General features: G+C 43.5%; 1 protein-coding gene across 1 annotated transcript; it reads right to left on the bottom strand.

Annotated features, from left to right (window-relative positions):
- Positions 1–136: 136 nt before the first annotated feature.
- rrp12 (ribosomal RNA processing 12 homolog) lies at positions 137–11,892 on the bottom strand. The gene is made up of 34 exons (XM_037781934.1): positions 11,676–11,892; positions 10,186–10,409; positions 9,869–9,952; positions 9,675–9,751; positions 9,457–9,562; positions 9,249–9,365; positions 9,003–9,141; positions 8,776–8,903; positions 8,579–8,677; positions 8,401–8,492; positions 8,167–8,278; positions 7,354–7,454; positions 7,151–7,265; positions 6,924–7,066; positions 6,709–6,830; positions 6,546–6,610; positions 6,288–6,450; positions 6,038–6,192; positions 5,102–5,169; positions 4,902–4,995; positions 4,657–4,815; positions 4,473–4,553; positions 4,278–4,383; positions 4,068–4,175; positions 3,824–3,981; positions 3,644–3,735; positions 2,670–2,825; positions 2,411–2,583; positions 2,206–2,316; positions 2,069–2,115; positions 1,898–1,976; positions 1,671–1,738; positions 826–908; positions 137–732 (listed from the first exon to the last, which is right to left on the bottom strand). Exons 1-34 carry the CDS (start codon positions 11,812–11,814, stop codon positions 630–632), a joined length of 3,867 nt encoding a protein of 1,288 aa, XP_037637862.1. The 5' UTR covers positions 11,815–11,892; the 3' UTR covers positions 137–629.
- Positions 11,893–12,223: the final 331 nt, after the last annotated feature.

The following is a 12,223-nucleotide window of genomic DNA, read 5'->3' as shown; positions in this document are numbered from 1 at the left end:
CACACGAGGCTCATGGTATGTTCACTCACCCTGCACAACAGCAACCTACAGATTCACTCTCTATGTCTTTAAGGAGCTGCCCTGAGGGCACACCGTCCCATGAAAAACTCAATAACTGGGTTTCTGAAAAGGAAAATGAATGAAAATACTGTTTTATATTTTCAGCACAAAAGCAGCTTTAAATTTATATTTAAATCATCTTAAATGCATTCATGAACACTCATGTTCACTGTTAATAAGCCGGAGGTCTACAGCGCCCTCAAGTGACCAAATAACACAATAACAAAGGTTTTACTCTTCCCAAACCAGTCTTATTGTCCGTCTACGTATCTAGACAATGTTCACACATAAATACATTTCTGTTAACCAAAAGGGGGAGTTTTATCTGACGCTTAAACAGATAACAGTTTGACAGCCAAAGGCCCTCAAAGCTGTAGGACGTCGATCAGAGCAACTTTGACAGATGGAACAGTTTAAAAACAAACTGGTTTCACCTTCAATGACAGTCTGTCAGAAACGCACACAGACATACACGCACATCCAAGGTGTATGTCGACATTTTAGTATGCTTATGAACACACCATCACACAAAGTTAAAGTCCATTGAGTAATATTGAGTATTATGTTCTTCAGGCTTTCCTCTTTTTCTTCTGCATCTTCTTTCCAGACAGCGCCCCCTTCTGGGCTCCTCTCACCATGCCCTGGAACTGGCCCTGCAGTTTGGCACGCTTCCTGTGAACACACCCAGAATAAAACATGTTAGCGTCCGACAGAAATCAGTTCTTTGTGAGAGAAGTTTATGAAATTCGGCAAATGACATTGTACCTGCGATTGAGCTGGGCCTTCCTCAGAGGGATGTAAGCGTAAGGATCATGTTTTCCTTTTTTCTTCACATCTCCTTTTCCTTTCTGAGAGATGGAGGATGAAAGAAGAGACACTCAGAATTAAAGTTTCTAACCAACAACTCCTGCTGAAGAACTTTCACTGATCAGGTCTGCATGGGGGTATGCTGATTCCAGGTGCTGTGATTAACACCATAGATATGCAGTCAGGCACAATGAGACACAAGGAGATCCATTTCAATTGTGATTTAAAGCTTCAGTAGGCAGAATGTTTTTGGCATCATTGGGCAAAAATTCCATAATAATCTTTCAGCATATTGTAATTCAAGTGTTCTGAGAGAGAACTAAACTTCTGCACCTCCTCATGGCTCTGTTTTCAGGCTTTAAGAAATCTAGCACGTGACGGGAGACTTTGACCAATCACAGGTCATTTCAGAGAGAGAGAGCGTTCCTATTGGCTGTGCTCCGCCTGGTGATGCACTACTGTCTACTATAGTGACCGTTTTATAAAAATAACTTTTTTTAAATCATATTTTTGCTCCATTTCTACACACTGCAGCTTTAATGAAGACTTGAAACAGGTGGTAGGGCAGGTGAGGCTGGCTCAATCAATTATTTCCACACAGACAAACAATTGCTGCCAGAGGAGAGCCCCGGGTTCTGCTGCAGGTCCGTGCAGTAGGACTCACACCTGACCTGAATCCCACATTTATACGGTCTGATCAAGCCAGGCTCCTCCCACTTCCTGCTCCTCCTCAGACCGCTCTGCCTCCAGCCCTGCTCTTCACAACTCCTGCAGATTGTGTTTCTGCATGCTGTGGGACTCACCTTTGATTTGTAGTCCGACCCCATGTCTTCCCGTCCTCCCAGGGGTCTGTGGATGCCTGAGCCTCCAGCTGAGAAGACAAAAATGCACTGCTTAGTCTAAATCACAATTTGTCACGTCCAGAACAAGCCTAAATGTAAACAGTTAATGTAATCCCAAAATCTGGTTTATGACCCAAGCTTTATGCACGGGCTGATTTATCACTGAGGATGTCTGGTACCAGTCCTACCTTTATATTTTAGGTGGGGTTCAATGTCCATGTCATCATCAAAGTTGTCATCTCCGAACTTCCTTTTCTGTGTCTTTTTCTAAAGGGGATTAAAAATAAACAGATGATAAATGAAAAACAGCAAGAAAAATGTCTCTACAGCTACATCATTACTGTGTCACAAGTACTCACGCTCTTGACTCCAGCCTCTTCTAGGATATCTTTCATCTCTCCCTCATCTGTGGGACAAGTAATGGGTTATTGTCACCACCTGTTCAGACATAGAGCAATGTACAAGACAGTTGGATGAACTACAGGATTCCTCCTACCTTTGTCTTTTGCATCCTCCTCGTCGTCCTCTCTGATGATCAGCCGTCCGTCTGACGTCACCTTGAAGCCGTGCTCGACCGTGGCGCTCTTTTTCAGGCCTGGGTTGGTGGCTGAGAAACAAAAACAGAGATGTAGTAAGCTGTTTTTTGTCTTGACAAGTCAAAATGCAGGCTCACAGCTACTGTCAAAAACAAAGCCTGTTACCTAGCACTCTCTGGGAAACCTTGGCATCCAGGAAGTTGAGTGGGTCATCTTCCTCTCCTTCTTTGAGCCAGGCCCGGGCTTTCTTAGGTTTGCCTGCTTTCTTCTGAGCATTACGAGCCTTTCCTTCGTCCTCTGACATATCACTGTCCGACTCGGCAAGGATGTCCTCGATACTAGAGAGGACAGAAAGGATATTAATATCAAAAATGGGTAAATGTAAAGGGAAGGCAGGACTTTGAGTGGGGGAACAGAGGTCTACCTTTGGTTCTTTGCTTTAGGTTCCTCCGCTTCGCTGTCGGAGTCGTCCTGCTGCTCTGAGGCCTGTCTCTTCCTCTTGGTACGAGCATCGGCCTTGCGGATGTTAGCGAGCACCTTGTGGTGTTCTGCGGGCAGCATGCTCTTCACCAGCTCAAAACTGGAAACACAGCAGATAATGAGACACATGCACAAAAATACAGACAGTACATGACACTAACATATAGAAGTGATCTAATTGTGTTATACATTTCCCAAAGGAGACATCAAGACATGCGGTGCAGAACTGGCAGCATGCAAGTAGCGTCTGAGTGTATGATCTCTATTCCAAAACAATCAGTTTAAGAGGAGTCAGCTGTGTTCACAACCAGCTGGTGCCGTTATTAAACAAAGCACCCCTTTGTTAATGTTAACTATGACAATGCTAGCACACTCATCATGTGTTAACATCTTCTAATAATTTCTGGCTTTGATCAGTCGTGTTTACATCAAGACTGTTTTGGTTCACTGGTAGCAGACAAACGGATATTATTCAAACAAAAAAGAATAAATCAGATGCATCCCTGATGATCAAACACCAGTTCCCACTCAAACACAGCACAGGAAGCATTCAACTCTGTTCAATTCTTAGAATAAAGTGAGACATTTGTTATCCCGGCTCCATATGTCCACATCCCAAGCACTTACAGAGCCTGATTACATACAAATACAGTCATTTTGCTGGTTCTTTGTTGAAGTAATAGTGATTTACTAACACTGCTGTGGAAATGCCAAAGAAACGGAATTACCGAACCAATCTGAAATTATTTACCTGTTTTGAAAAAAAAAAAACGAGTAAAAATCAGTCAAAATTGAAATGTTTTGACGTACATTATTACACACTGCCAAGTCTTCCTCAGATCCACAAGTTAGCTGAATGGTGCCCAGTTGATGTAGTATCTTAAAAAATAAAAAGAAAGAAAGAAAGCCAACACTTACCCAAACTTTCTGATGAACTTAGTGAAGATGTTCTTCAGTTTGGTTCTGAAGTGCCTCCTCACGTCATCTTTAATGCTCCCAACTCCCTCCATCTGGACACAACACGGAGAGTCAAACCTGTATTCAATGAGGGCACACAGCCTTCTCTTATAGTAGACTATCTATAAAGTCAATGCCTACCATGACAGTGGCATGCGATGCCAGCGTCTTGGGGTCCATGATGAAGAGGATGACCTTGATGAAGCTTAAGCCAGCTTTGACTATCTCTCTGGTACGAGACGACAGCAGCAGACAGATGTTGTGCAGCAGCTGCTCCATAACGTTCACCTCTATAGCGTCTGGGGGAAGAGAAGGCACCAGACTGAAACCAGTCCACAAATATAAACATTTAAAACAGCAAATAGCTGAAAGTCAGCGGGCTTACCTTTATACTCAAACACCAGTCGAGTTAGCGCCAACACTGTACAGGTGATCATGGTGACGGATCCTGTGAGTCCTGCGTACACCAACACCAAATACTCCTCCATGGCGTCTGGATCACAGACAGATACTCAGTTAGTATTTTAAACCAAATCATCAAAATGAGAAACTTGCATCCACACATACACAATATAAAGGAAGACAGCTGCGTTACCTTTAGTATTCCCACAGAAGCGGACAAAGGCGTTTCCTATTTCCACCAGTAGAGTGTAGGCATTCTTACGCGCTCCGACAGACACCTCCTTGGTGCATATGATCACCTGACAGAGACAAAAAACCTCATGAAAATGATAAATATCAGTACTCTCTGTGTGTTTGCTTGTTTGAAAGCACGTATTTGTGTTTGTACCTCTGGCAGCAGCGCTGTGATGAAGTCTTTGTGTTCCTCATTGAGCCTTTTCACGATGTGGATCAGACACTTGAGTCTCGGCTGAGAAAGAGCAACACAAACAATCAGACAGAACCGTAAATAAAGATATACAATCCATCCTATTGTTGGCTTTATTTTATTTCTCTCTACACGGCAGTCTCACCCTCTTCGCTGGTGAGGAGGCCATTTTCAGAGTGTCGAGCAGCATGACTTTGAGCGTCTCAAAATTAGCCACGACAAACGATCTGCACTCGTCTCTCTCTCCTCCGCACATCTCCTCCAGCACACGGTACGCCTTCTTCTGCATGCCCTGCTCTTTGGTCTGGAAACAAAAATGGAAATAGATTTAGGTTCAAAAGCTTTTAATTAAAACTGGACATGCCGTTAAGCACAGTGTGTATACCTTACCTCCAAATAAGGCCTAATCAGCTCAAAGGTTTTAGTCATAGTGACCTCATCGACGGAGGGAGCCATGGCAACTACAAGGTCCATCATTGACAGCCTGAGAGGTAGAGATGGAAGAGTAAGTATACTGATAATTACCCTATTCTAAAAAATATATAATAAACTGACTATTCTATAGCAATAGATCCATATTCATGTCCTACCGTGTGAACTCAGTGGTGTCGGTGCTGCTCAGTGTGTCTGTGGCTTTTTGCAGGAAGGTGCAGACCATCTGAGGAGGAGTGTTTTCATTAGTGATACACCAGCACAAGAAATATGGCCCATGACAGAACAGACAGCCCTCCACCTCTGGCACACTTGAAAGTGTTTAATCAGATCACAGTAATGGCTTATAGTTAAGGATGTCACAAGAACCGATACTTCGGTACCAAGTCAACACCAAAATTCTGAAAACCTGATACCACAGGTACCGTCACGGCTTGAGACTAACAGCATCCTGTCGTCCCAGGGACGATAGAAAGTGTGTTTGGTACGCAGAAAACTCACTATCGATGCATCCAGGGAACGCATCCTATTTTTTCAGCAGAAATTGGCAGGACAAGAACTAGTTAACGTTAGCTGTTAGCTCCATGCAGGACTATATAGCTCAGTGGCTGCTAACAGCTTACATTAACTAGCTCTCGTCCTGCCGATTTCAACACGGGAGGTGCCATTGATTTATGATGCATTCAGGCTCTATTCAGTAAAAAAAATATTATTGGGCAAAGGTAAATTCTAGCGTTATTATGATGTGTTCAAATGTAATCTTGTAAAATGTAGTTTTTGGTGAGAAACTTGAATAAATCCAGTTGTTTACACAGCAATATTAAATAGATAATAGAGAGGGAATTATGACCGGTTTAACTTCCTAACAAAAAAACAGCATGCAAACAGTAATAAAGGAGAGTATGTTGAAGAACATGGGATTTATTGGTTTATTGTTTTTTTTACCGTGGTATTGAATTGGTATCGAGAATCGTGGAATTTTACTGGTATTGGTATCGACTACTAAATTTCTGGTATTGTGACATCCCTACTTATAATAAGTTAAATTCATCACTGCAACACATGAGAACATTGTGCAGCAGAACTTGACTGACCTGTGTTTCGGTGACAGTTAGGTAGACCTTGATGGTGTCTAGAACAGCCATCCTGTAGGTGGCGGACTCTCCAGCTGCAGGCTGCTGGCCATACACGTTGAAAAGGATGGGCAGGAAGTTCTTGGAGAAGCGGCCCACTTCAGCTTTTTCTTCCTCTGCAGAGATAAGGCAGACACAAAAGGTTTTTCATTCCAGAGTGAGTAGCTGCAGTAGTTGTTATGTGTTGTCTCTCTCTGTGAACACTTCCTACCAGTGGAGCAGCTCTTGTTGACGATGGTGCGTAGAGCCTGGCACACTGTGAGCCTCAGGTCTGGCCGTTCATTAATAGCCATACCGAGCATGCGGGCAATGCCTTTGAAGGAGGCTAACAGGTCCACGGGACATGTACAGAAACCAGGAAGCATGGTCCAAATCTGAAAGAAAAAGTACAGACATGTACTTCTTAACAACTCGTTCACTGGAACTCTTTACTCTGAATACATCAAAGTCAGCGTCAGTGTCGAGCTACCTGTGTCTGTAATGTCTGGTAGACTTTGGACTCAAGTTTCTGTCCGGCTTGCTCCAATTCTCCAGCTACAACACAAAAACAGAGTCATCAGTTAATACACACAAAAATAAACCCAGCATCGCAGTCGCCCGACCCTGAAGCAGAGCATCACACATATATTTACCTCTCTGCTTGAGTGTGGAGGCCAGAGGGAGGAAATAAGAAGCAAAGAAACCAAGGTGAGTGTTCTTCACGTGATCCCGTATGACCGGCACCAGCCAGCTGCGTGGGAACTCCAGATCATCACTGGTGAAAAAAAAACATCAGTAAAACCACTATAATGACAAGAAGACCGCTCCACAGCGTGCTTGCGTGCGTGTCCATGTTATTTGCACTTACTCGTAGCCGGTGATGTTGAGAGGCACAGCACCCAGCACAACTTCAGGCCCCATGCTCTCTACAGCTCCTCCTACAGCCAGGTCTAACTCACCACTGAAGGGAAACTGAGGAGTGGCGCGCAGGTCTGCCAGAGACTGCAGGGACTGTCAAGGACACAACACAAAGACTCAGGCAAACTTGTATCTCTTTCTACTCACATAGTGACCAACAAAGTGTTGTGGCTATACCTTAGTCATGACGGGGTGAGCTTGTTTCCCTGCAGCTCGATAGAAGCAACCCAGGATCTGCAGCACGAATGGCCAGGAGGCATGGAAGCGATAGGACAATCCTTCTTCTACGATACTGAAACACACACACACGGCCACAATTATCATTACATGTAGTCTCTACAAATAAAAGACTGAGACTAGCTAACAGTTAGGGAGCTTACCGAAACATTTTGCAGACATAGGCGGGGTTCCCTGAAGAGGCTGTGGCAGCAATCCCACCCATTTCCTCCATGCGAGGGGCAACACATTCAGTCAACAAAGTCTGAAACAGACATAATTATATCATCAATCAGGACCCTGTATACACTATAAAAAGAAAAAAAAGAAAACCATTAACTGACTTAAGCCAGTTAGGATTTACTGGTTTTGTCTTCCCTGTCTGGAATGTATCTTTAAATATTAAATTACAATCCAGAAACACCCTGAGCCTAGTGAGTCTAGACAAACTTAAGCATCTTTATCTATACTCAATGTGGATGTCCTGAAGATAATGGTTGCATCCGAAACTCCATACTAACATGCTATTTAGTATGCTAAAACACTATGTGAGATATTTTAGTACTTCCGAAACCTTAGTATGAAACCAACAGTACATACCATTTCCGGTGAAATATTACAGTATGCAACGCTGCACACTACGGTAGCATAAATATCCCACAATGCAATGCGGTAGTGACAACGACGTTCATAACAGACGTTGACGGACAGATCTGTAATGTCAATAATGCTTCAATTTAAGAGTAAGTATAAGATTTCACTTTGCTAGGCGTAATATATATTTTACATTAGTTCACACTTTTACACATCCCCAAACGGCAAGGAGGCTCTCAGGAAGTAGCGACATAAATTACTGCTCAGTGCGTCCGAAAAGATACATCCTACTGTTTATTCACACAAAAGTATGTTGAACAATGGCACCCATATTGGGTATGTAGTGCATGGTATGTGAGTTCAGAGGAAGCCTATGTCCTTACCTTTAGTGTATTGGTGGCTGCAGAAACCACCTGCACATGAGGCGACAACAGGCAGGACATGGCAGCAGAGAAGAGGCGAGGCAGGTGACCCAAACTCAGAGAACTCTGCAAACTACACAAAGACAGAAAAACTGTTGATCCACAAACGGCTGGCTAATCCGACCAGAAAACACACAAATACATGATTACGAGAAAGGATTTGAGAAGCTGTTGTGAGAAAACACAGCTTATTACCCCGCCAAGTGAACGTGTGCTTTCTCCATGACAGCGAGCCAAGCCAGCAGAGGCTGCAGGTCGTTCTCACTGGGCAGGTAGTCATACAGAGCCTGAGGATCAGAAACGGCATATTAGCTTTGAATACCACATTTTGCGTTATGACTGTAGCGCATTCTTTGCGTTTGTATTCTCTCACCGTGATGATCTGTGCGTTGAGCTCTGGTGAGAGGCTTGAAGCATTCGGCTTCATGCTGAATAGCCGATGAAAGGCCTGCATGGCACTCGCCGTCACAAGCTACAACACATGAAACACAGTAGATATGTTAAAAAACACATTTATGTAGATGAGCAAAGAATGTCGGGCTGCACCTCTGAATGTTTCTGTGCTCTCACCACGTGGCTGAGTGTCATCACTCGCAGCAGAGTCTCACAGCAGGACTTGACGGCTCCCAGAGGAAACGTCCCCATCAGCTCCTTCAGAAGACCCAGCACATGAAGAGTGGTGGTGTCCTCTTTGCTGCCTGAGGGGGTAAACAAATAAACATTAATTTGCTGCACAACCACAAAATCATGAACTAGTTACCTTCCGACAGTTAGAAAAAACTAAATAGTTGTCTTACCTCCTGCCTGTTCCATTTCTTTCATGCAGAACTTGGCTGTGGTCGCTGCAGCAGGGTGATGGGTCGGGGCATTATCTGTAAACAGGAAGTCACTGCCTCTGAGAATGGAGCAAACGCCTTGCTGCGCTGCTTTACGGACCTGAGAGGAAAAATGGACATGAAAATAAAAATTCTACGATTTCAACAAGCATCTCGTTCAACACGTAATCCTTCTGAGGCAGTAACTAACAGGCTGGGGAGACGGACCTTAGGCTTGCTGTGCACTGTGAAGCTGAGAAGACCGTGGTAAGCCTGAAGAGTAGTTGGGTAAGTCCAGACAGATGCATCTTGCTTCCTCAACAGAGTGGCCAGGCATGACAGGATCTACAGATGCAAAAATGACAAACTCCATCTCAATGTGCTGTCATTTTCAACAGTGAACAATAAAAAGACAAAAAGGGACAAATCCACTCACCCATCTAAGAGCAGAGGCAGTCTCAGACGTGGCCTGTTTAGACATGACGTCCATCAGAGCCTTGGTGGTGTCCGAGAACTTAGAGATGAGCACTGGAGTAGGAACCCTGGGGGACACAAGAGACTCCATTTAGATGAGAAACATTTCAAGTAGTGTTGAATTAGTCTTGACATGAATGGAAGTTTTGTTTTGGCGACAAAAAGTTGTTAGAGTCCAACCGTTTCATGACGAGGTTGAGGAGGTACGCCACTGCAGCCTGAGACTCTGCTGTATCCACGACCTCCAGGGTGGTCATCTACAAAAAGCACAGACATGCTGCATTTTCAGACACAACACCAAGGTTCACCGTCACCTTTCAACACACCACAAGTTATTTGTTAATGTCTTAGTAAACTTAAAAGGCAGCACTCACTAAAGCAGCATAGTACTCTGTTTCAGTCTCCTTCCCTCCTTGACCACGGATCACCTCAGTAACAGCTGCCAACACTGCACAGATCTGTGAGGCACATCAGCGGACAATGTTACAGCTACAGGAAAACTCAGCGTCTTGGATTCACAAGTATATATTTGTTAGTGGTGTTGGTATCCTCTCATTTACTCCTAGAAATGTCATACATTTTTAGCTTTTCACTACATCAAAACCAGAGGTTAGCGAGTATTACAAATCACCAGAATAAAACCTTTACTCATGGGGTGTTGTGAATAAATGACCTTCAGTGTAATGCCTACCTCTTTGTGAGCAGCTGAATTGGACTCCCAGTAGCGCTGCACCTTTCTGAAGGTCAGGTTGGAGCAGTCCGACAGGCCGCTGAGGAAGGTACCCGCGGTCCTTTCCGAAAACGCCTCATCTGGCTCCTCTTCCATACGGGCATCTTTACGGCCGCCGAGCTCCAGCGGACCCGCCTGCAGATCATTGTGTAGCTTAAGAGCATCAACTGTTAGATCGCTCTTTTCTGTGGGGGGGGGGGGAATAAGATGGAGAGGCACACCATTACATTAAGCTGACGTCCCCATAATGCAGATGGAGGCCATCCTAGGGCGTGACAGGGTTTCTACATGTACACACCTCTTTTATATTTAGCCCCCACATTTTAAGACAGTGCAGATGAATAATAATCATAAACATACAGCCAAAGTAAACAAAACATTTTTAGGTCTGCACATAACCCTGATCCAACTAAGTATTTAACTCAAAAAAAGGAAAAAGTCCAGAGTGCTCGGAAGTTCAAATCAGTGTGTTGAAGGTGCTCTTTGGTGGGGTACACAAAGGTTCATAAAAAATGTATGGCAAAAAATATAAAAAACCTTTATTCAATTGGCTATTTCATGATGAAATGCTAAAAACAATGCTGGTACATATAAGATTGGGTAACAACCCACGCGAAGTGGCACAAACAGAATTCTTCAGGGTCTTCACACTCTGTTTTTAGCATTTCATCATGAAATAGCCAATTAAATAATGGCTTTTTATATTTTTTTGCCAGAAGAGTGCCTTGGATTTAATTTTAAGTATTTAATTTGCTGAGGATCAGACTGAAGGCAACAAGCCCTCAAAACAAGGATGAATTGAATCTTGGTGCAAGACAGGGCTGGCAGAGCATCACCAGGAAGGGTACCAAGGATCTGATGATGTTTATGGGTTATTTACTTCCAGCAGTCATTAACTGCAATGGATTTGAAACCCAATATGACAATTGTTTTTGGTACCCTGAAATTGGGGGACCATGTATAGATAGAGCTGTAATCCAAACACTGTTCATCCAATTTTGTGGATGTAAAAACACAATCAAATTACATCTGAAAGTCCAAACTTTAACTTCAGAGTGATCCTAAACGTTTAAAGTGTAATGTGCTGGAGTACACAGCCAACACAACTACAGTATGTGTGTCTGGCCGAATGCTTATTTGCTATTATTGTCGCATATTACATCAACAATAATTAACAGTTATCTCCATTTATGGACACACAGTTAAACCATGTGTCTCTTTCAGCCACAAACAGCAGTTATCATGTAAAAAGTGAAGAGTAAACTGACTGACACGTTATTTCAGATGAGAGTTGTGTTTTCCAACTTTATTGTCTTAGCTGGTGCACATGTGATGACGCAGCATATGAAGTTAGCTTGAGTTGTTAGCAGGTTAAATGGCTGACGCTTGCTGATGTTAGCTCATGTTAGCACTAGCCACAGACCCACGTGTACCGTCACCGGGAGGCTTACCGGAGGGTCGGCTGAAGAAGCGGCTTTTAGCAGCCTGCCGATAACGACTCGTCTGCGGGTTGGAGTCGCTGCTATGTCCTTTCTTCCACCGTTTGAGTTTGGACCCGGTCCCAGAGCGAAGTTTACCCGACTTCACCATTTTCGGGGTTTAATATGATCACGTTACTTCTACTGTTTGTCTGAGCAGCTCCAGGTCGCTTAGCAAGTGACGTCACGGGTGTACTGTTGTTATGTTGCCAGTAGATGGAGCTGTTCAGCACTAAACAACACAACACACAACAACACAGCACACTGGAAAGAGCTTTTTGTATTACCATTGTACTCTATAAATGTATGAAATATAAAGTAATATAAATATAATGATTATGATGTATTCCTATCAGCATTAATCCTGTTTATTCACCATAAACTGCACTTTCATAGACTAAGCTACTGGAGTTACCCTGCACTATACTCATTCTTAACAGTCTCTTCTGCACTATATTCACTTTTTTTAATATCCCTGTATCACAGCTGTTACCCTGCACTATATTCACTTTTAACAGTCT

The sequence above is a fragment of the Sebastes umbrosus genome, chromosome 10 (assembly GCF_015220745.1).
Source record: "Sebastes umbrosus isolate fSebUmb1 chromosome 10, fSebUmb1.pri, whole genome shotgun sequence".
Classification (NCBI taxonomy): domain Eukaryota; kingdom Metazoa; phylum Chordata; class Actinopteri; order Perciformes; family Sebastidae; genus Sebastes; species Sebastes umbrosus.
Note: the sequence above shows the minus strand (reverse complement) of the source record. Positions and strands in the feature narration are given on the sequence as shown.